Source organism: Phoca vitulina, unplaced genomic scaffold, assembly GCF_004348235.1.
Source record: "Phoca vitulina isolate PV1807 unplaced genomic scaffold, GSC_HSeal_1.0 scaffold16, whole genome shotgun sequence".
Taxonomy (NCBI): Eukaryota; Metazoa; Chordata; class Mammalia; order Carnivora; family Phocidae; genus Phoca; species Phoca vitulina.
In genome coordinates, this window is record NW_022589719.1 from 27,434,664 (window position 1) to 27,458,182 (window position 23,519).

At 43.0% G+C, this 23,519-nt stretch overlaps 1 protein-coding gene and 1 pseudogene across 1 annotated transcript in view; both read right to left on the bottom strand.

The window, feature by feature from the left end:
• The window catches only part of LOC116638693 (transcobalamin-1-like), a 13,466-nt gene extending 6,556 nt beyond the window's left edge, over positions 1 to 6,910 (bottom strand). Inside the window, exons 1-4 of the mRNA XM_032414793.1 lie at positions 6,832 to 6,910; positions 4,055 to 4,234; positions 2,634 to 2,774; positions 1,606 to 1,761 (exon numbers count right to left, since the gene is read on the bottom strand). Coding sequence (XP_032270684.1) covers positions 1,606 to 1,761; positions 2,634 to 2,774; positions 4,055 to 4,234; positions 6,832 to 6,910 — 556 coding nt within the window. The remainder of the gene's footprint in view (positions 1 to 1,605; positions 1,762 to 2,633; positions 2,775 to 4,054; positions 4,235 to 6,831) is intronic.
• Positions 6,911 to 20,422: 13,512 nt separating this feature from the next.
• Positions 20,423 to 21,746, bottom strand: LOC116638694 (annotated as a pseudogene).
• Between the last annotated feature and the right edge of the window lie 1,773 nt (positions 21,747 to 23,519).

Sequence of the window (23,519 nt, forward strand, 5' to 3'; positions counted from 1 at the left end):
TCTTCAGGAGAAAAATTATTATAATGTCGAGCTAAGCCATTAACTAGCTCTTTGACATAATGTGATTGTGGTCCATATAAAGACACTGCCTTCTTCAAGCGACCAATATCCTCTATTCCAATACCTTCATAATATGGTGCTTGTGCTACTCCCTGGACCGGGGGAGGCCTAATAACAGGAAAGGCAAAGACAGATTTATCAGTCTCACTCTCATCATCACTATCCCGTAATGCATCAAGCTCAGCTAAGGCAGCAGAAAGAAAAGGATTTTTAGGAGAGTAAGCTAGCGCGGGCGACAGAGACGGAGCGGAGGGCTTCTTAGAAGGTTTCTTAGACTCCCCCGCCATAGTCATGACCCGCTGAAAAACCTTCCACAAGTGCTCGGTCTCGGGATCCGACTTTACTTTCGTTTTTGATTCGTCGTTATCACACTCACTAGGTTCACGAGACAGTGCAAGCTTAAAGGTATCCTTCTCTACTGCCCTTTTCTCGTCTGTATCAAGGGGAAGATCTTGTATAGGAGGAGCCATTTCCTTCTGGAAATTTTCAACCGTGCGGTCATCCTCCATTGCTTTAAGCACTGTGAATATAATCGACCAAATGGACCAAAACCGCACGGGAATCTTTTCTCCCTGTCTCATTGCTTTTTTGACATTATGTCGAACTCGCCGCCAATTATCCATGTCCAAGGTGCCCTCCTCGGGAAACCAAGGATTCCATTCTCTAACTACTTTCAAACACATCTCAATATCAGTAGAAGCGACAGTAATACCATAGACAGCAAGTGAATGCTTCAGCATTCGAACATAAGGAGTAGAAATTCCTTGTCCCATAACCCTGTATTGTTATTCAAAATACTCACCCTTCCTGAACGTCCTTCAGGGTCCCTGTTCGGGCGCCAATTGTCAACGTCTAGTGCGTTGGGGTCCCTGGGTAAGGGTTGAAAAAACCAGGACACAGGGGATGCAGAGCAAAGGCAGCAGTTGCAACTGCATGCTGTCATTTATTTCCCACACAGCTATATACTTGCAACAATCAGATAAGCATGACAATGTGTACTTTTAGCTGATAATAAGATCATGCCAACATCCTTGAAGAAAGACACGCAAGATATAAGAACAAACTACATCCTGTTTTTTGTTTGCCGAAGCGCGGAACTATCTCGGCCACCCTTCTTCTGGGAACAGCACGTTCTTATAAAAGAATACTTCTAATGTAGGCAAGAGCCACTTCCTGCAGATCCAGGCATTCAGAACTTGCAACGTGAGATAAGGGGAAGAGAACATTTTCTCCTCCTGATCCAGGCCTGCCTGGTTGTCCTTAATCTCACTGCAGTCCTCAAATGACCTTGGTTACAAGGGGCTTACAAGCCTATACCATCACAAGGTAGGGTAGGAACTGGATCTTTCTACTATAGTACACATCTAGAAAGATGCTTAAATGCCCCTCGATATCCATTCTTCTCAAAAAGAAAATTCTCTTCCCTGATTGCTAGGGTAAAGAGGATAAAAAAAGTCCAAGTACTTGCTGGTAGAAAAACTCAGAGGAAAAGACTTACCAGTGATTGTGTCCTCTATGCCGAGGGAATTGGATGTCATGACTCACCTACTGAGAACTGTTCATGGAAATAGTAATTTTTATTTCCAGGTTTGAAGATTTCAGCAACTTTAGGAATTGAGTAATTCCCACTGAACAGACACAAGGCCAAAACATCCAGGCTGAGCTGGTAGTAGCTAGTCAGTGGATTACCATCATGGTCTTCTGTCAGAGAGGTAAGTAAGAAATACCTTACTCATGGAAATAATACTGGACTAATAAATTTTCAATATATTCCTACTTGCTTAATTAGAATTTGTTTACATTTAAGGAGAGGTGAGTAACGAGGGGGGGGAGATCACTCATAGAATCAACAAACCTGAGAAATGTAAAGGCTGTTAGGGACCACCAAATTCAACTCAACTCCTTTCATTTTTAACTGAGGAGACTCAGCACTAAAGAGATTAAAATGCCATCTTCATACTCAGGTGGTTACAGAACTAGGCCTAGAACACAGATTTCCCACCACTAAGCCTCTTGCACTTTCAATGGAAATGTGTTTAAACTATAAGTAGAAGTAGAAGAAGTAGAGACCATTTCAAAAGAAGATGGGATCAGAGCGGCCTAATGAATAATAGGATAAATAAAAACAATGCACCTCACTAGTAGTGGTCATGATCAGCCTATTTTTCCCAGTGATAAAGTACTTTTGGCCATCTTTAGCTCTTCTACTAGTATCATACGCTTTGGTACTTCTGACATAGTGTCTTGTGTTGCTCAGCTATTTCTGGTGTATTTCATTATTTGTCTAACAGCCAAGCTTCTGGAGAACAAGAGAACTGTGTTCTGTAAGTTTGTGTGTGTGTGTGTTCATCATCATATATAAGGTTGATGTAGAGTCGATGCTTATTTGCACCTATTTGAAAAGAAAATTCAAGATGCATGTTGAAGGGGGGAAGACGGGAAAGTGATCTGCAAAGATATGTGGGATGAATAGAATGAAGAGGAGAAGGAAAGACCAAAGGGAAACTGTTCAGTTCTGCACCAGTGGAGGAGAAGGTAAGGTTGTCCAGGGTATCTGAACATTTGGTTCTCACCCATATTTTTAATTTCTGCTTGGAATTTATTTTCTAGGTCTCCGACGAGTTCAGAATAATTTATAGAAATTCCATCAGGCCCTTTACATGCTCCCAGAGCCAGTATAGCCAACGCAAGCTGTCCCGAGGTTAAAGATGGCTCTGAAAAGAAAAGTATTCAAGTTTAACAAGGTACATGCTTGTGATTTTTTTTTTTTTGGCCTCCTGTATTTGCCTGTCAATTGTATTGCCTGTCAATTCTCTCTTTTTCCCCACTCAATACAAATATTTTACTGTTCTCTTATTTATTCCCAAAGCAGAGACTTTTCTAGCAGTGCTGTATAAATGCAAACTAGATCTGAGTCTTCCCCATGAAATCATGAGATGTTTTTGGAATCACACAATCCTTATAAAAATTTTAAAAGAAAAAAAATGGATAATAAAACCTGGGGATTTATTCTCTGTGGGTGCCATCTTGCCAAGATAGTAATAATTGACTTAGATGTTCTGCCTTACAGAACATCAAAATTCTCAGGCTTCTCTTAATTCTTAAAATAATATTGTGAGGTAGGTAGTGGTGGCTTAATTTTCCCCTTATTTCAGTTAGAAAGCTAAGGCTCAGAGGGGCGGCTGGGTGGCTCAGTCGTTAAGCATCTGCCTTCGGCTCAGGTCATGATCCCAGGGTCCTGGGATCCAGCCCCGCATCAGGCTCCCTGCTCCACGGGAAGCCTGCTTCTCCCTCTCCCACTCCCTCTGCTTGTGTTCCCTTAATTTTCTCCTTATTTCAGTTAGAAAGCTAAGGCTCAGTATTGACATGAAGGACTCAGGGGGGAGCCTGCACTCAACCCCAGTCCTCATCAGGGGCACTTACATTGGCTTAGTTGGTTAAGTATCTGACTCTTGATTTCAGCTCAGGTCATTGTCTCAGGGTTGTGGGAATGAGCCCTGCATTGGGCTCTGAGTGCTGAGCGTGGAGCCTCCTTAAGATTCTCTCTCTCCCTCTCCTGCTGTCCCTCCCCCTCCTCTCTAAAACAACAAAACAAAAACAAAACCCAAAAACCCAGTACTCACCTCTATTAACTTGTGATTCCCTTGCTATTGTCAGCTTTCTTACTTATGGGCCATATCACTGTCTGGTTGTGAACTCAGCTAGCTTATAGAACAGTATTAGTGGGTAAGAGTCTATAATTTCTTTTGCTTTTCCCTGTGACCTTTTGAAGAAAAATGTTTTCCAGGACTCAAAGAAGTAAGGCCTCGCTGTAGAGTAAATGGCACAGATGTGATGTTTTGAGGTATCTTTCTGTCCTCTCATGTTTTATACAGCTAGGATAGATGTAGCAGGGAGACTTTGGACACACAATTTTGTCCAAAGATCTCTTTCTGAAGATAATCTTTATGGATAGGTAAGTCTTCTAAATCTTCCAGAGAATGAAGGTACTCACCTGTACTTCTCACAGTGAGAATGAATTGTTCAATCAGATGTTGATCTTGGTTTTGGTTCAGGAACCCACCAAGTCGGAGGGACAGCAGGACTTTGGCAGCTTGGATTCCTTTGGTATAATTTGAATTGATCATTGTATGTATCAGAGGTTTTAGAGCAGTTTTGTTCTCTTTGCTTACCTCTGTGGCAGGGGAGGGAGGATATAAGAATTACACACTAAGAAAATATTAAGGAACAGGAACCCTAGGAACAGGGTTGGTATTAAAATGTTTAGTAACAGATATGACACAGACAGAGCAATCCAGTGGTCACTGGCTATGTTGCTGGAGCAGTACAAAGGTGGGTCTGGAGTCTCTGTTACATCAGGTATTACTCCTTTACCAACCAACATGGAAGTGTTTCCATGTTTTAACAGCTGTTTCAGGTGTACTAATGTGTATTGACAGAACATCAGTCTTGCCTGGGAGATCTAGTATCATTCACTAATTTTGAGGATGAGGCCTGACCAGGATGTCCTTAAAGAAACCTCTATAACTGAAGGCTTAATGGAGACTAGAATATACATCTTCTGAATCCCAGTCCTTTCTACTTGCTGGATTGAGTTCTTTCCCTCCTCCATCTTTTTCTAACTCAATCAGGTTAATATTGAGGGAAGGAAGGCAACAGTTCTATGTTATGGTGGTGATTGACCCCAAAGCTGAATTGTCTGGTTGCCCAACCGACCTGGCATCAAGATCATTATTCAGCAGCATGCACCTTTCAGAAAACCCTCTAGTCTTAGCCTACAACATGCCCAAATCTCAAGGGAAAGGATGGTGGAGTCACATTCTACTGTGGAAGTAAAAAGAGAGTCTAGAGACTTCAAGAACTGGAGGAAAATTAGAAGAGTTAGTTACCACTTAAAACATTTTTAAATGAACTTTGTTCAGGGGTGCCTGAATGGCTCAGTCGGTTAAGCGGCCAATTCTTGATTTTAGCTCAGATCATGATCTCAGGTTTGTGGGATCAAGCCCCGCATTGGGCTCCTTGCTCAGCTCAGAGTCTGCTTGAGATTCTCTCTCTCCCTCTCCTTCTGCCCCTCCCTCAACTTGTGGTCATTCTCTCTCTCTCTGTCCCTTTCTAAAATACATAAATAAAATTTTTAAAAAATGTACTTTGTTGACACTCCCCCCAAAAATCCTACCCATCTCCAGATTATCTCTTGGGTTAATGAGATATTGAAGAGCATGAGCTCTTTGTTCAACCAGATCTTGGCTGGATTCTCTGGTCCTTAACTTATGACTATGGGTGACTTATGTAACTTTCCTGACCTTCAATTTCCTCATTTTAAAATTGTGGATATTAATACCTATTTCATAGATATTGGACAAGAAATCACTTAAAAAACTGTAAATACCACACATGTTATCTCTTTTAGCTCAACTGGAGTTTCTATCACTATATTTAGAGAACTGAGGCAATGTGAGTTCTCTACCCCCAATGTGGGGCTCAGAATCACCACCCCGAGATCAGGAGTCACATGCTCTACTGACTGAGCCAGTCAGGTGCTCTCCGTCTTTCTTCTCTTTGAAAGAGGGTCAGGGAGATCTGAACCAGTGGTTGTAGAAAAGTCCTGGTTTATTACAAGAACAATTGGACAATTGTTGAGTCATGGCTGAGATTTTGTGGAAGCATCCAGTTCAGCAGAAACAGACTTTTCAGTTCCTGGTCAACCACTCATCAGTTTCCTTGACCACTAAAGACAGTTAATTATTTTGTACAATGAATTGAACTTCAAAACCTCCACAGAGACTCCCTATTCTTAGGATACAACGAAAGACATGACAGGCCAGGAAGAGAAATTAGAGTTGGCAGAGTTTGTGCTTTAACTTGTGTGAACACAGACTTTCCGCTGTGGTGTTGACCTCTTCTTGTTGGCTTCAGAATACCAGGAGCATGTGGCCACCAATGGCACCACATAGTCATCTTTGGACTGTGTTTAAGCTCAATTCCAGGTTAAAGACATAAAAAAGAGAAACCATGCACCTGAGATCTATACCAGGCTTCATGACATCACTTCCCCAATTAACCTCAATTTATGGATGAAGCTAAAAAAAATTCAGAAACATTGGATCATTCAGCTACTACAGTGTCAGACTACACCTGAACCAGTTTTTCTTTCTCCTACTTAGTATTTTTTAAAAGACTCACACAATCTTGGGATCCTATACCCAGAGGAGAGATGATGGGCTTGTACCCATGTCCTATGGGGATGAGTTGGAGGGAGGGAGATGTGTAGCTTGCAACATGTAAACTCAATAATGAAAAGAGAGAAGTCTTTGTTATTTGAAAGGGATTATTAACATTATTTTTTTTTTTCTGTATAGTTATAAGGAGTTAACCCAAAACCCATGGGTTGAACTTCAAAAAAATAGATTGCCTCTCAAATTCAAAAGAAAACTTTCTATTATCTTGAAAAGTTTCTGGGATCCTGAATATTCTATCATTGAAAATGAGGAATAATAGACAGTTGCTTGGTAGGGTTGTTATGGTGGAGAAAATCTGAACATAGGAAGAAGAGTTAGGCAAGTTAGCATTGAATCTATGACTGCTCTTAAAACAACATACATTATGGAACTTTCCTCACCATGTCCTACCACAATTTACATTATTCATAGAGCTCAACCACATATAGAACTGGAATAGGATCTTTTCTCAGGTCACTCCACACAAGTCCTCTGCCAGTAGACTTTAGAAGACTGTCACACCAAGAGTAATTTTAGCCCAATGCATACTCACTGCAGATCTCGCATTGTTGCCTTGGAATAAGAGAAAACAAGAGGAGCCCCACTAGGGGCAGCTGGTGGGATTGTCTCATCTCTCCAACAGTGTTCTGTAATGGTGAGAGCTTGTCTGGCTATTTATTGGGTGATGGCAGAGGGTAATGAGAGTTCCTCCTTTAGCTTGCCTCAGCCTCTTTCACTCAAGCAAATATTGCACCATGTCGGGGATGTGGTGTGGTTAAGTTTATTTGTCCAAGAATTGTGATAAACCAGGAAGAAGACTTGAAAGGTTTGGTCAAGGAGGAAAAGGAAATAATATTCTTTGTTTCCTATCCCAAACTTTAGGATTCACATTCCTTACTTGCCTTCAGCCCAATGAGAATAAATTAAATTTCCCTGTTTCCCATTCCACTTTGGTTGTGTTTTATTTATGTCTCTTGAAACATTAGATTTGGGGTGCCTGGGTGGCTCAGTCATTAAGTGTCTGCCTTCAGCTCAGGTCATGATCCCAGGGTCCTGGGATCGAGCCCCACATCAGGCTCCCTGCTCAGCGGGAAGCCTGCTTCTCCCTCTCCCACTCCCCCGCTTGTGTTCCCTCTCTCACTGTCTCTCTCTCTGTCAAATAAATAAATAAAATCTTAAAAAATAATAATAATAATTGCTCTATAAAAAAAAAAGAAACATTTGATGGGGCAAGGGCTTAAAACATATAAAAATGGAAGTAGAATTTGTAAGACTGAAATTGAACCAGGCAAGGTGGGGGAGCCTGGTACCTGAGGATCTTTGGCATAGTGGTTTTGATATTTGATTTTCTTCTGTGATAGGTGCCCTTAGGGTTTCATAGCCCAGGAGGAACCCCACAGAGATAATATATCAAATGTGGATTTTTGTTGTGCTAGGAAAGATGCTACAAGCTCCATGTGAGAATTGTTGTCTATCATAGGTCTTCCAAGAACTATTAGAGAATACTATCATTTTGGCCTTAAAATGTTTGCTCTGGTCAGCAAGATGACAGAATAGAAGGTCCCCTGCTCATATCCCCCTACAGCAACAATCATTTTAGCAGCCATCCATGGACCCAAGTTTCTATGTGGGAGCTTTGGGTTCCAAGTAGAAGGTGAGAAACCTCAGTGGAGCCACCAAGGAGAGCTGTATTGAAAAGGCACATCAAAGAAGAAAGACTTGAATTCACAAAAGTTAAAGCACAGAATTAGAATTTGCCAATTCTGATTGTTCTTCCTGGCCTTTTTCCCTTTTGCTCCCTGAAGAGCCAGGCTCACTGACCATGGTTCTGGATACAGACCGGAAAACAGCCTCATCCCCTTGTGGGCTTGGCTATAGCCCTGTTTTGGCATTGGTCCTGGGACCTGGAAGGTATCATGCCCACCTGAGCCTTGGGTGATACTGACCTTGTTTAGGGCTGTGGAGCCTGAAGCATTGTGACTTAGCTCCAACGTAGCCGTGGTCTGGGAGAAGGCTTGCCCACCCAGGGACCTAGCAGGAGACACACCCATCAGTGCCTAGGAGGCAGGCCGGCTGATCGTGGTCCAACTGTGGATCCTGAAATGACCCCGTGACCTGGCCCCATCCCCTCTTAGCTGTGGTTCAGGGACGGTCCTGCCCATGCAGGGACCTGTCCAGTGACCCAGCAGGAGCCAGGACCATCGTGCACCTGATAATAGGCTTGTGGTTTGCAGACCCAACTGAGACCCAGCAGCAGCCAGGTGACCCAGTTCCAGCCTTGCATGACTGTGATCCCAGAGGCAATCCTATCAGTCCAGGGGCCTGACAGGAGAATGTCTTTTGCATGTCAAAAACAGGCTGTAAAGATGGAGATGTGTTTGCTCCTTCAAACACACAGACACAAACATAAGGCCAGACGGATCACAAAGCAGGCAAATATGACACCACAAGGGAAAACTAATAAATAGACCTACAGACATACAAAAAAAAACAAAGCAAAGAAGCTCCTTGACATTGGTGTTGGCAATGAGTGTTTTGGATCTGACACGAAAAGCACAAACAACAAAAACAAAAATTAACAAGTGGGACTACTTCAAACTGGAAAGCTTTTGCATAGCAAAGAAACAATAAACAGGATGAAGAGACAACCTATATAATTGAAGAAAAAGTATTTATCAGATACCATATACCTAATATATCTATATAACTGTATATCATATTTTTAATAAGGTTATATATTGAATATAAGGAACTCCTACAACTCAAAAGCAAAAAAACCCCCAAAAAACAAAAAAACCCCACCTCCCCCCAAAACAACAACAACAAAAAACTTCCAGATAATCCCATTGGAAAATGGGCAAAGACCTGAATAGACATTTTTCCATAGAAGACACACCAGTGGCCAACAGGTACCTGAAATGTGTTCAACAACACTAATCATCAGGCAAATGCATATCAAAACCACAGTGAGATATCCCCTCCCACCTGTTGGAATGACTGATATTAAAGTGATAACACGTGTTGGCATGGGTGTGGCGAAAAGGGAACCCTTGTGCAATGTTGTGGGAATGTAAATTGATATAGTCATTATGGAAAACAGTATGAAGCTTCCTCAAAAATTAAAAATGGAACTATCATATGATCCAGTAATCCTGATATTATCCAAAGAGATAGCTGCCCTCTCATGTTCTTTGCAGCATTATTCACAACAGCCAAGATATGGAATCAACCCAAGTGTTTGTCAGCTGATGAATGCATAAGGAAATGTGGTATGTATATACGGTGTAATGTTATTCAGCCATGAGAAAGAAGGAAATCCTGTCATTTACAACAACATGGATGGACCTCGAGGATATTATGCTAAATGAAATAAAGACAAAGAAAGACAAATACCATATGATATCACTTATACATGGCATCTTAAAAAAGTCAAAGTCATAGAAGCATATGGTAGAATGGTGGTTGCCAGGGAATCAGGGAAATGTTGGTCAAAGGGTACAAACTGTTAAGTATAGGGTGAACAAATTCTGGGGATCTAATGTATAGCATCATAGTTATGTTTTATTTAGAGATTAGATTTGATGGGGCAAAGGCTTAAAATATATAAAAATGGAAGTAGAAGTTGTAAGCCTGAAATTGGACCCCTCCATTAAAACTGATTTTAATCAGGATCACAAGTCACTTCCACACCAGTGTTTTCAATGTTGACTTAAAATTCTCATTTATCTCACCTGACATTGATTACTCTTTTCTCCTTACTCTACTGGGCTAAAAGTTCATCCTTCTATGGAGTTTTTTTCTCTTTCTTTCTACTGTCCTGACTGATCCTTTTTGGTGTTCTCTTGTTAGTTCCTCCTAATACACCTAAATTTTCTAAAAGTTGTAAATTCTGAGGTTCAATTTCTAAAACTCTTCTTTCTCCTTTAGTAATCTCATTAAATCTCAAGGCTTTGATATCTCCATACAGGACATAGCTTTAATTTTAGACTTGAATTTGGCCTTGGTCATGTGATTTACTTAGGTCAATAGGAAGTTAGCAAATATGATGAAAGAGGAAGTTTGAAAATTGCTTTTGCATTGAATTCTGTGGTTTGAATCCTGAAACTGACCATATGTATGAACAAGAGCTAGCCAGCTGGAAATGCCGCAGAGGAGAACTCAAGCATTCCATTGTCAGCCTGCCAACTGCCTGATGTTGTGTGAGGAGATTTTAGATCTTTTAGCATTGGTTGAACAAACAGATGAATAAAATAACATGAATAACCCTGGTCAAGATTAATAGAATATCGAGCTAAACCTAGCGCAAATTGCTGACCCATAGATTTGTGAGAAAATGATTGTGTTAAGCCACTAGGTTTCAGAGTGGTGTGTTTTGTAGCAGTAGATAACTATATGCGATATTTAGAATTTTTTCCAGTTATATAGTTTAAGCTATACTTTATTTTTATTTTTTAAAATTTAAATTCAATTAGCCAACATATAGTATATCATAAGTTTTTGATATAATGTTCAATGATTCATTAGTTGTGTATAATACCCAATATGTGAGGTGATGAGCACTGGGTGTTATAAGCAATACTTTAGTAAACATCACCTGTTTCATTCCTAGGTACCTCCTGACTCATTCGCTGATGTCAGATCTCTGTGGGTTAAAATATTCCTATTGTTATTCTGGTTCTGTTGCCAATTACAGTAATTGTTCCAACCTTGTCTTGGATGATTATGTACTGTCATCTAATTTGGCTAATTTAGGATGACATTATACCAGCTGAGATCATTGGAATGGCCAAATCTCTCACTATTATTCCCAACATTTCCTTTTGCTAATTCATTTCCTAATGTCATCGTGAAGAGAGTATTCTCTGGATTCTCCCCTGAGGAAAGAGTCGAGGTGAATGGGTTGTCCATCAAAAAATCCTCTTCAATATTGCCATCTCTGTAAGCCTTCGATGGTGCATTTTGGGCATCACATTCTTACTCATGTAGGTCACTACTGAGTCCAGCTTCCATACTATCAACCAGAAAAAAATGGTGGAGCCACTTGCTGTTGCCCAAGTTCTCATACTTGATGGTCTCTGGTAACTGCATATATTGATAATTTGGCATCATCCAACATTATACTCTGTTTTCTCTGGTCTAACACACCAAGAATCCAATTCCACAGTTTTTTTTAGGTTTCTGCAAATGTTAATTAGGAAGATCTTGTGATTAGTTTTGTGTTTAAACTATCTTTTCTTGGGTCTAACTTTGCTCCTGTCTTCTTGGGTCACACTGGGATCTGACAATAGTGATGGTTCTCCAGGCAATGAGTGATCACAGGCACAGGCTTTAAGGAGAACAGGCATGTCCTTGTGAGAAAACTACATCAAATGAGATTATTACAGGGCCTCCAAGCAAAGGAATGCTAGTCTTTTCAGTCGGGATAGGAAAAGCTAATTCTGTGAAAAAGGAAGTTTCAAAGTGATTGGGTGATTGAAGATTCTCAGATTCTTTGAAATATATTAAAAAAACTCACCTTGAGTCTCAGAGTCCCATTCCTTCCTAGTCAATGACAAAATCTTTACTACGGACACTTTGGTGGGCTATATGCTAAACTTTCATTCTGCAAGCTGTACAATTAGACTGTGGCTTTAATTCTCCAAGTCCCCTGGCCTGTGGGTATAAGAAATAACTGCATCTTGTCAGGCTCCTATGGAAGTTGTCTTGTTTCCTGACTGTAAGTTGAACAGAGAAGTTAAGATCTTGAATTTGTAATTTTATTCCTGTAAGCTGACCCATGATGTCAGAAGCAGCTCTTACCACATAGTCCCCTTAATCATGATTACTGAAATCACAGCCAACTGCAGAAGCTAACTGATCTCCAAAAATCTTGCCTTCAATGGGCCTATCACCCAAGAAACACTAGGTGACAGATAAACCAGTGTGATGTGCCACCATGTGCCACAGATTAATTTTTTAAGGTTTTATTTATTTAATTGAGAGAGCATGAGTTGGGCAGAGGGAGAGTAAGAAGCAGACTCCCCACTGAGCAGAGGCTCGATCCCAGGACCCTGGGGTCATGACCTGAGCAGAAGGCAGACGCTTAACTGACTGAGCCACCTATGCAACCCTGCCACAGGTTATTAACGTGTCATTTTCTATTAACAATGAGGTGATACTGCATTCCTACCAAAATAAATAAGCATTCAATTCCTAAATTCTAACTTCCGTGTCTACTTTGTAAGACAGCTCCTGCTTTGAACTGTGTTGGTCAGGGTCCAGTTAGGAAAGCAGAAAACACACCAGGTAGTTCAATAGAGTGACTTAATATGGGGGTTTAGTTTCTGAGGTTTGCGGGAGCTGAAAGAAGAAATAGGAGAAGATGGGACAACTCAGTTTAGTTACAACTGCAGAGAGACACCATCCCAGCCAGCCCTCAAGGGGCTGACGGAGGCGATGGAACCATGGAAAATAGGGCTGCCTGGCAGGATGTAGACCCACTGGAGATGTCTCAGGAGAAGAGATTCAGGGGAGAAACACCCTAGACCCTCCTCTTCTCCCACCCTCAGTCTCCTGGCAGTGCCTTGCAATTTCTCCTTTGCTCTTCCAGCAGCAATGAGGTGGATGCAAATTGATAATCCAACTCATGAGGCACAATGAGCTTCACCCAGGATCAAGTTTACTTAGCCATAAGGAAGGCTTCAGGACATGAAACTACTCAGAGTGCACAGTATCAACAAGGAGGAGATGTTAGGACTTCCAGGCATAGCTCTGATGTTCCAGTCATTCTGCACTTGAGATGGGCATGGCCACAAGAGATGAGGCTTGAGCGTATGTGGACAACCTTAGCCTAAGGAAACCATCAGTGCTGGGGTCTCTTCACCTTTTTTACCTACCTAGTTAGTTACACAGCCCTTCAGGTATATGTGACTAGCTCCCATTCTCTGGGACATCAGTGATGAAACAGTAAATAGTCATCTTCTAGATTGTCATTTCTTTTGCATTCGCTGTAGGTAAATTCATAACAGTTCCCTGAGTTAATGTTAGGAGAGTTAACCAAGGGTCAAATCCCCAAGGCATCCCTGGAAGGTAGATGACAGGCCATGGAACCAGCTGTAAATCCCTACCCTCCAGCCTCCCTTCGATTGCTCCTAAAAAGGAGTCAGTTAGTAGAGGGGTCTGGGGAAGAAGTTTGCAAGGATCAGTCCTCTGATTCAGAGCTGAGCAGATGAAGGCCAGCGAACAGTCAGAGGGCTGGCAGAGACTTTAAAGTTCTCCAGTTGTCTTCTGTCTCCACCATTGTATTGAACTCCTCAGCTGATACTGCCAACAAGCTGTTCCCAAATGTAATGTTCCCAAATGTCCCAAATGTTCCCATGGCAGCTTCTTGTTTTCACCTTCACTTTTGAAGAAACAGCTTTTGTGAGAAATAATTCATATCATATACAATTCAGCCATATGAAGTGGTTTCAATGGTTTTTGTTTCAATGGACTTTTGTGTGTTCACAGATAAGAGCATTCACAGATATGTGCAACCATCACCACAATCAGTTATGGCACATTTTCATCACTCCAAAAAGTTCTTTTGCCTGTTTTTAAACTGGGTGATTTCTCTTTTATTATTGAGTTGTAAGAGTTCTTTTTATAATCTGGAGACAAGTCCCTTATTAGTTATGTGATTTGCAAATATCTTCTCCATTCTGTGGGTTGTCTTTTCTACCTGAAATCTTAAGAGCACTGAGTGTAGTAGAGTCTTTAATTTGAGATACATTTTTCCCTTCTGTGACAATGGCATCAAACTCCACCCCCTGATTGTCTTCCCAGCTTTTCTGACTGCTCCTTTGTACTCACTACCAATATATTTTTTTGAACTTTGAATGTTATATGTCTTTGGGACTTTGTACTAAACTGTTGTTGTTTCTCCTGCTACACACTCTAGGTGCTCTCACATCTAATTTGAAGGCTACAAATATACTAACATTTCCCACATTTTAATTTCTTTTTTTTTTTTTAAAGATTTTTTAAAATTTATTTATTCATGAGAGACAGAGAGAGAGACAGAGGCAGAGGGAGAAGCAGGCACCCCACGGAGCAGGGAGCCCGATGCGGGACTCGATCCCAGGACCCTGGGATCATGACCTGAGCCGAAGGCAGACGCTTAACCGACTCAGCCACCCAGGCGTCCCCCACATTTTAATTTCTATCTTGGATTCCCTTCTGAGTCCCAAATTATAGCCAAAAACTTTCTCTACATTTCTACTTGGATGTCTCATAGGAATCTCAAAGCTAGCATATCCCCAATTCAAAACTTTTTCTTCTATTGCTAACCTGCTTCTTCATTGGTGATTCTTTGCTATTTAAGAGCTGTGTGACCTTAGGTAAGTCAGTTAACCTCTCTGAATCTCAATTTATCAGTAAAATGTAAATGCTAATAATTCTTACCCCTAAGTTTCATGAGAGTTTGATGAGTTACCACACGATTGCTGAGAATAGTACCTCGTCCATAATAGGCAGCACATAATTGCTAACTCTTATTATCTCACTAATAACCATCAATTCAGTTGTATCCACCTGAAGTCTGGTGGTCAAGCATGATACCTCTGTCTCCCCACAAAATGATCTAATCAATCACCAGGGTCAAACATTCTCCCTTCTGGAACCAGTCTGCTTTGTTTCTGCCTCTACTGCTCCTACTCTGGTCTAGATTACCAGGGGTTCTGCACCCCCACCATAACTTCCAGATTTTTGTCTTAGCTGCTTGTACTTCCTCCAAGCCATTCTCCATGCAACTCCTAGAGCAGCATTTCTCAATCTTGATTAATACATAATCCCTATTTAAAGAAAAGGAATTCTCAAGCAACAGAGTTTGACTACCTAAGACTACCCTAAGACTTTTAATCTATGAAAATGTCAGTTTGCATTTTCCTTGCAGAAGAGGTATTTTACTGTTATGCTGGTAATGTTTGTAAAAAGTTCAATTCTATGATGACGAAATCATCATAGAATTGAAGAGATGTCTGTGACTGTTTGGGCTCTGAGTATTCAGTTTCACTCCTACAGTGATCTTCAAAAACATGCTTCTGATTATTTGCTTCCTGGTTAAAAACCTTGAATACTTCCATTGCACTTTGAAGGAGACTCCATATTTTAAATGTGAATCTCTCAGAACCTGTACCTTCGGACCCTTGCCTGTGTGTCCAGCATTACCTCATTATCATGTACGTTATACTTTAGCCTCACTCATTCTTGTTCTTCCACAATGCCAAGTTCCTTCCCTCCTCAAGTCTCATTGACCGTTATAGTTTTCCTCTTGAAGTCTTGCTTTTGGGTGGTGCCACTTCATGTCCCTCAGCTTAAGAACTACTTCCTCAGGGATGCTCTATCTGCACCCCCAGACCAGGTTCTGTTCCCCTGTTATTTACTCTCGTGGCACTCCATACTTTCCCTTGTAACACTTGTGAAAGTTCCAATCAGTTACTTGCGGAATTATTTCTTAACTGTGTTTGTTTAATGTGCTTGTCCTTGCCAGCTTGTGAGTTCCTCAAAGGTAAAGATAAGTCTTTCTCGTTGTATTTCCTGCTGTATCCTGAGGTTGTCAAATATTTGCTGAAAGGAACCACCTAAGATCCTTAAGGCAAAAGATTAATTAGTAACATGTGTTGGTAGATAATCTCAGAATAAATATTAGACATTTATACAGGAGAAAGCCAGAAAATAAAAGTAAATGATTGGTGTGGCTTCTGTCAGGATTGAGAGTGAATTTGGGGTTTAAGCATCTGGCTTTGTAGTCATGGTCACCCAACTATTAACTATGCTAGAGTTGTCTGTTTAGCGTTTCTTTATCCAACCAAGCAGAACCACTTTGAGATAATCTCTACTTCTTTTGTTTCACCTCTCTCTGAGCTGACAAGCAAGAGTTATGTAATTCTGGTGATTTGCTTGACTGACTGAAGGTGAACACTGGGGAGTGAGCCAAGAACCACGATGTCTAGTGGTTCAAAGCTAATTGGCAGAACAGACAAGGTCCTAAGAGCTCCCAGGGAGATCAGAAGATACCCAGCACAAGCTACTCTGAGCTGAGTGCCAAGGGCTGCAGGTCTGTTTCTCCCTAGCATGTCTGGGGACTAGAGCAGGGGTACAGATATAAATATCTGCCATATCTATAAAAGTTATAAATCAGTTGAGGAAGCTTAATCAGGATAGGTTCTGCCCTCCTGTTTTGACAAATCAGCTTTCATAATGAGAAAGATTGAATTTAGCATCCTCAGCCTCAGAGTTCCATGCTGGAGCACTGCAGTGTGGTTCAAGCCACTATCCATCACTATTCCACTCCCCTTCCTGTGGCCTATGGTCTGGTTTCTCCTCTGTTTAGCCCCACTCTGATGGACCACATGTGTGTGGATACTACAGATGACATGTCCAAGCTCTTTCCATATTCCCAGTACACAACTACCCTTTGGCCACCCACTGGGCCCAGCAGTATGTACACCTGGGCGGGTAGACTCAGGAATGGGCTCATGCAGGCCTTGGATGTGAGCTCAGGACCATTTGGGCAGGTAATTCTGGGGGCTTGGGTTCTTGGGGGCTTGTCCCTTGGTACAACACATCTTTTTCCCCAAGTGAGAGGCACAGTGGGGAAGCCTAGAGTGAGTTTCTTCTGTGAGCAGAAGTCCCTCTTGGCAGAACTAGGGTGACGAAAATGCCATGGTAGCGATGAATTTATCTGATCTCTTTTCTCCCGTTATAACGTGATGTCTAGAGGGAGCTAAAGCTGAAAGGGAAGTGTGAAATGCTACATTGGGTGAAGGTTTTTCTCCCCCCTCTTTTGGAAAGGCTTTGTTCAGACTGCTGATTCTAGAACCAGGCTCAATGCTTATGGTAGTTGGACTGGTCTCTCTGTTTTCCTTTAGGTCATTCCTGAGCCTCAAAAGACCACAACTACCAGCACAAATAACATAAATGTTTTACAATGTTTTATTATACACATGCTGGAAATAGCAGGGGAATATATGAAAAGAAGCAGGATTTGGATTCATTTTTGGAATCCTCATTGATTTGTCAAAGATGACATTTATTGAGTAGCTCCTAGGCACACTGATTTCTTATTTGGAATCATGATCATACACTTGAAATCAAACGGCACAGAGGATTTATAGTATTGGTGATTTAAAAAAAAGTCTCGAAGGTAAAACAGATGAAAGTGGAGTGAAGCTAATTGAAGGAGAACTGGAGGCCTGCTTCACTCCCTCCTCATCAGCAGTCGTAAGGACCTGTTCAAGGTTTCCCAAAGTGTGGGTTTCTATGAATCACCTGTGGGCAATTGTTAAAATTGGGATAGACTCTGGGAACTTACATTCCCAGCAAGAACCTGCAGTGATTCTTATGTATTCCAAGGCTTCCAGCTATGACTGATCCCACAGGACTGTAGTCTGTCTTTTTAAATAGGATTTCAGATAATTTTGAGCAAGTTTGGGAGCCACTGAACAGGGTGCTCCTTAAGGTGCTGTTAGCTGAGTCGGTGGATCCAAGTGTAGTCCTGGGAACAGCAGCATCAGCATCACCTGAGAACATTCAGAAATGCAAATCCTGGGACCTGATAAGAATCTGAAGAAGAATGTCCTGGAGCACAGCCCAGCAATCTGGAGTTCAATAAGCCCTGCAGGTGATTCTGAAAGTTCTGATGCTTCTAAAGTTTGCAAACATCCTAAATGCCTTTCCCCAACAATTCAATAAATACCTGTTGACAATCCCTGAGCATTTTGTTCTCCCAGGAATTTCAGAGGGCCTGGAGAAGTCATAGTTGACATAGTTCCCCACCTGAAAAGCTTTTCCCCAGGCCCCCATCCAAATCCTGCCATATCAAGGCCATCTTTTTTCCATGAGGTGTTCCAGAATGGGTCACATTCACTTCAATCTCTCCTGTCCTGAGACTCCCATTTGTTACCGCCACCTCAGCAAACTTTTTCACATTTTTAGAGTGGGGTTTAGGGCTATATTTTAGGTTCCTCAAGGACAAGGAATGAGCTAGACACTATCATTTTGCTCTAAATTGTTACTTGGCTCCCTAGGACCTGAAGGTTAAAGCTGGAACGTTTCAGCAGAGAACATGGGAATTGTCTTAGTCACATGCCTTCCCTCCTCCACATCCTTTCCTCCTGCCACCCTCCCCCATGTCACCCACACTTTAGCCAGACTGAGAGAGCGAGAGAGCACAAACAGGGGGAACAGTAGAGGGAGAGGGAGAAGCAGGCTCCCTGCTTGGCAGGGAGCCTGCTGCGGGGATCGATCCCAGGACCCTGGAATCATGACCTGAGCTGAAGGCAGACGCTTAACCATCTGAGCCACCGAGGTGCCCCTCCCCAAATGGTTCTTGTTCTGGAAGCAGGACTGCAGTTGAAAGAGTACAGAACCAAAGTGTGCTGCCGGCTGCCGAGTCGTGTGACTCGGTGCTTTAACTTGGTCCCTTGACTTTTCTCTTACTGGTCCCATTTCCCAGCTCTATGTCCGTGTGAACAATAATGCTGGCGCTATCGAGGTGCAGGACATATTATTATTCAGTCTGCAGACAGTTCTTGGGGGGCCAGGTCTCCACCCCTTCGGTTTAGACCTTTGTTCAGTGAGGCGAGGTCATAGACTAAGTTCCCCTGGGGCCCAAAAGGTCTCTTTGTTCCAACTGCATTTTTGCCTAGTTGGTTTGGGAAAGCAGACTGTTGATCAGAGGGTGGAGGTGGCATTCATCATTTCTTCCCCCAAAACGAATCCCAATACCTGTTTTCATGGGCAGAGGTGGAGGTGGTTAGGGGCAGCTTCCAATAGTAGCTGTGAGAGTGTGTGGGGAACTGTGTGCGTTCTCATTCACTGCTCACGTGGGTGAGGGAGGTGCTGTCCTCGCTCCGTTCTGTACATGAGAGAACAGGAACACCAAGGTGACGTGGCCTTCCCAACGTCACACAGCTAGTGAGTGGCAGGGCAGGGATTTGAGCCTGAGTCTCCTGGTGACGGAGACTCTTGCTGTTAGCCGCTGTGCTCAGTTACAGTCAGACAAGACCTGGTACGGTAAAGGGCATGGAACATGAGGCCCGTGGCTCACTTGTGAGCTGACGTGTCGAGATTGTAGATGGCTGTTGTGTCTCTGCATGGGCTGGGTGCTAACCCAGCTAACCCATCCTCCCACCCCCTCCCCTGTAGAACCCGCAGTTTGTTTTTCAGAGTCCATCGTCTCTCATGGTTTGTCTCCCCTCCGATTCCCCCCCTTCTTTTAATGTAAACTTGATTATTTTATTATAACTTAAAAATAAGTGACTTTATATTGATTGTGAAACAGTTCTGGCTCTATTTCCCTGCAAAATAGTGGTTGGGTGCCGCCATGTGGTGGTTCTTCTTTAGGTTTCAGAAAAGTGTTAAAATCCTTTCAACCATGTTCCAGACCAGATGGATCAAAAGTTCTAATTTCTGAAAATGCTTTAACTCTCAAAGAATACATTGTAACTATATTTGAGTTTCAGGTTTAAGGTACTCCTACCAGGAATTCGGTTCATTCATCATGGGTACCTAGCTCTAGGAGAGGAAGGGGATAACTCTCATGTGATGGGATCCAGAAAGCAGAACAACATCCTAAACACCCTCAGAGATCACTGTTGATCTAATTTTGAATCTCTTGCCTGAAAGCTACGCTTCTATTCACATCTTGGGTTCTAGAAGCCAGATCCATCTCCCTTTCCCTTCACATCTTCCTCCATGTCTGGATCCACTTTTGTCTTCCTTCCCTTGCAACTCTGCACAGTGACGCTGCTTCTCACATGCTTTTTCTTTCCTTGTCTGGACGAGCAGAAGAATATCGTGATCATGATCTGCTGTAATATCCTTGTGATCATCTTAGCTTCTACCACCGGGGGCATATTTGCCTGAAAAAGGTAAGCCATTTGGGGGGAGGGTCGGACCTGCTTTCACTTACTTGAAATCTCATGTCCTTAAGGCATCCGTTGTTTGTGGCCCGATGCCCCAGATCTGGGTGGGATTAGGTGGTAGAATAGATAAAGGCTAGAGAAAACTAAGGAAAAAGGTATCATAGAGAGAAAAATGGATGAATAATGAGTTGGCAGTAGATGTGGAGGCAGAAGGTGGCAGTCTGTTCCATAAGCAATTCTGGTAGCAGAATGCTCTGTTTAGAATGCTTTGTTAGAAGGATGTTGATTTCCTGCAGCACCTTCCTTTGCTGGGAAGGGCAACTTGTGGGCAACTTGGTCGAGGGAACCTTGTGCTTCTTTGAATTCACAACGCCCACCCACCTCTACTATGAGATGGTCAGCCTTCGCGGGAGTCACATAGTGATCAATGGCACCTTTGCCTCTGTCCCATACCCTTGTGGGTGATGGGCTTGAAAGGGGCTGGTACTCTCCATAAAGCAAACATGTTCTTGGGGTCCATAAAGTGGTTGATTGTCAGGTGCATAATTTCAAAATGGCCTGATGGAGGTAACCACCACCCAGGGCCTAAAAGTGGATGAAAGAATTAGAAAACATGTGGGGACTTACATATATTTTATGGGCTCTTTTATAGTAACTGTGGCTTCAATGATATACATAAAAATAAAAATAAAAGTTCTACTACATACCATGGAGGAAAAGCCTAGGGTACAGTAATAAATGAAAACAAGGTGGACCCGTTTCAATGGATAACCAGGGAAGGCCTCTTTGAGGAGGTGATACTTAAAGCCGAGAGCAGAATGGCAGAAACTAGCCAAGGGAAAACACAACAGTTAAAGGCAGAGGAGTGGCTTGGTGAGTGTGAGCCAAAGCCAGAGTGGCTGGCGTAGAGTGAGGGACAGGGTGTGGGCATGAGGTTGTGAGAGGCTGCCAGGGGCGGATCAGCAGCCTGTGGGAAGGACTATAAAATACCGCTCTGGCTGCCTGATGGGAAATCCATCCTAGTCCACACCCACTTGTGCAGCTACTGACGTCAAGCCTCCGGGGAAGCTACTCTAGGACAGAAACCGCTGTCTCACATCCTAAGTCATGGATAGTTTTATTTTCACCAGAGGCCTGAGAAGATTTCATAGTCTGATTATAGGGGCCAATTAGGTAGCCTTCCTTCTCCTGTTTTTACATTATTTTCACTTGACATGAAAAAGAAAGACACACAACTCAAACGTCTACTGGGTAGTGCACATCAGTTTCAACAGCAAATGGTGGCAGTTCAATAAAACCTGTGGAGGACGAGAATGAACTCCAAGGGCATGAGATTTTGCTAGTCCTGGCTTCCATCCTGTAGCTGCTTGACAACTCACTTACCAAGATTGCAAAACTGCCTTCTGTGAACTCAGTAGCTTCAGTAGAAGGTCCCCGGATGTCACTCAAGTTCTTAGGTTCCCTTCTCACTTTTGGCACGAGTGGTACCCTTTCAACAAATCTAAGCTTGGGCTTTTCAGGAATGGAAACATCTAAAAGGAGCACAGACAACCAAGAAGAAATAAAACCACACATCTCAAAGGATCCATTTTCTTCTTATATCAATCAAGTGGAAATCTTAAAATTACCACTGAAAAGTAATTTCAATAGTATGAGGGAAATCACACCAATGAGAGCCAGGGACCACAATGAGCAGGTGTCCATCAGTTGGTGGGGTCTCGTCGAAGGTGAAGCAGGAGTGGGTTCGTGAAGTCTGGCTGGACTCTCCACAGGTGCAACTCCTTGTCCGAATGATGAGCTTTCTTCTTTCTTCCAGTATTTGACCCAAACTGAGTCCCCTACCTGGAAGGGGTGTACCTGAGACCCTAAGAAGATTGGGGCCCTTTCAAAGGTGTACTTTTGTAATTTATTTAGGGTGGCCCCCAGGGCCTGAAGCTGCTCCTTTATCCCTTTATCTCCAACCTAATCCAAGTTTCCTGGAAGGCTTCCCAAGCATGGGGGAGGCTGTCCACATATTAATCCGAATGGGGAGAAACCTGATGTCCCGGGTGTGCAGCAAGCATGCAGGAGAGCTAGGGTAGGAGATCCGGCCATGGAAGTTAGTCTCCTGACAAAACTTTCCTAAGGTTCCCTTGAGGGTGCGATTCATTCACTCTACTTTCCCTGAACTTTGGGGCCGGTAAGCGGTGTGTAGTCTCCGGGTGATATTGAGAGATTTGGTCAAGACCTGTACAATGTCCACCACAAATGCGGGTCCATTGTCACTATGGATTGTTAATGGCAGGCTGAACCAGGGCATGATCTCCCACAAAAGGACTTTAGCTACTTCCCAGCTTTGCTCTGTCCTGGTCAGGAAGGCTTCGACCCACCCAGAGTACGTGCATACTATTACTAGGAGATATTTGAAACCCCTGCTCAGCTGCACATCTGTGAAGTCTACCTCTAGATTTTTGAAGGGGGTAGCTCCCATCCTCTGGACACCTGGCAGGGACCATGGTGCAGACCAAGCATTATTTTTAGCACGTGTTATACATCACTCACTCGTTGCTCGGCATAGTGCTGGCAGCTGACTGATGTAGTAGTGCTTCTTGAGAAGGGCAGTTCTAATGCAGTTTTTCCCAGATGAGTGAGTCGGTGGTGTTTCTTGACTAGATGCCCTCCAGTTGCTGTTGGGACAAAGATGTGCCCATCTGGCCTCATCCACCATCCCTTTTCAGTCAGGGTGGCCCCCTCAGCCATGGCCCATTCCTTTTCCTTTTTAGTGTATCTGGGCAGAGGGACTTCTTCTGGGGGTGTTAGGGCCATGGTGAGGGAAGGGCCTCTGTCTATGTCCTCACTGGCTGCGGTCTTGGCTGCCTTATCAGCCAGATGATTTCCCCACGTTATGGGATCGTCTCCTTTCTGGTGTCCCTTACAGTGCAGGATTGCTACTTCCTTTGGAAGCCAGATGGGTTTGAGGAGTCTCAGTATCTCCTTGTTCTTGATAGCTTTTCCTGCTGTGGTTAGGAGGCCCCTTCCCTTGTAGAGGGCTCCATGTATATATACAGTTGCAAAGGCGTACCGAGAGTCAGTATAGATGTTGACTCGCTAGCCTTCACCGAGGGTGAGGGCTTGGACTAAGGCATGTAATTCAGCCCATTGAGCTGACCATCCAGCTGGTAATGCCTTAGCTTCTAGGACTTCAGTGGTTGTAGTTACTGCATAACCTGCTTTCCGGGCACCCTCTTGTAGGTAACTGCTGCCATCGCTGAACAGCGTGAGCTCTGGATTCTTTATGGCTTGATCCCGCAGATCTGGATGGCTTGCATAGACTTCATCAGTCATCTCGGAGCAGTCATGGTCTGGTTCCCCCTTT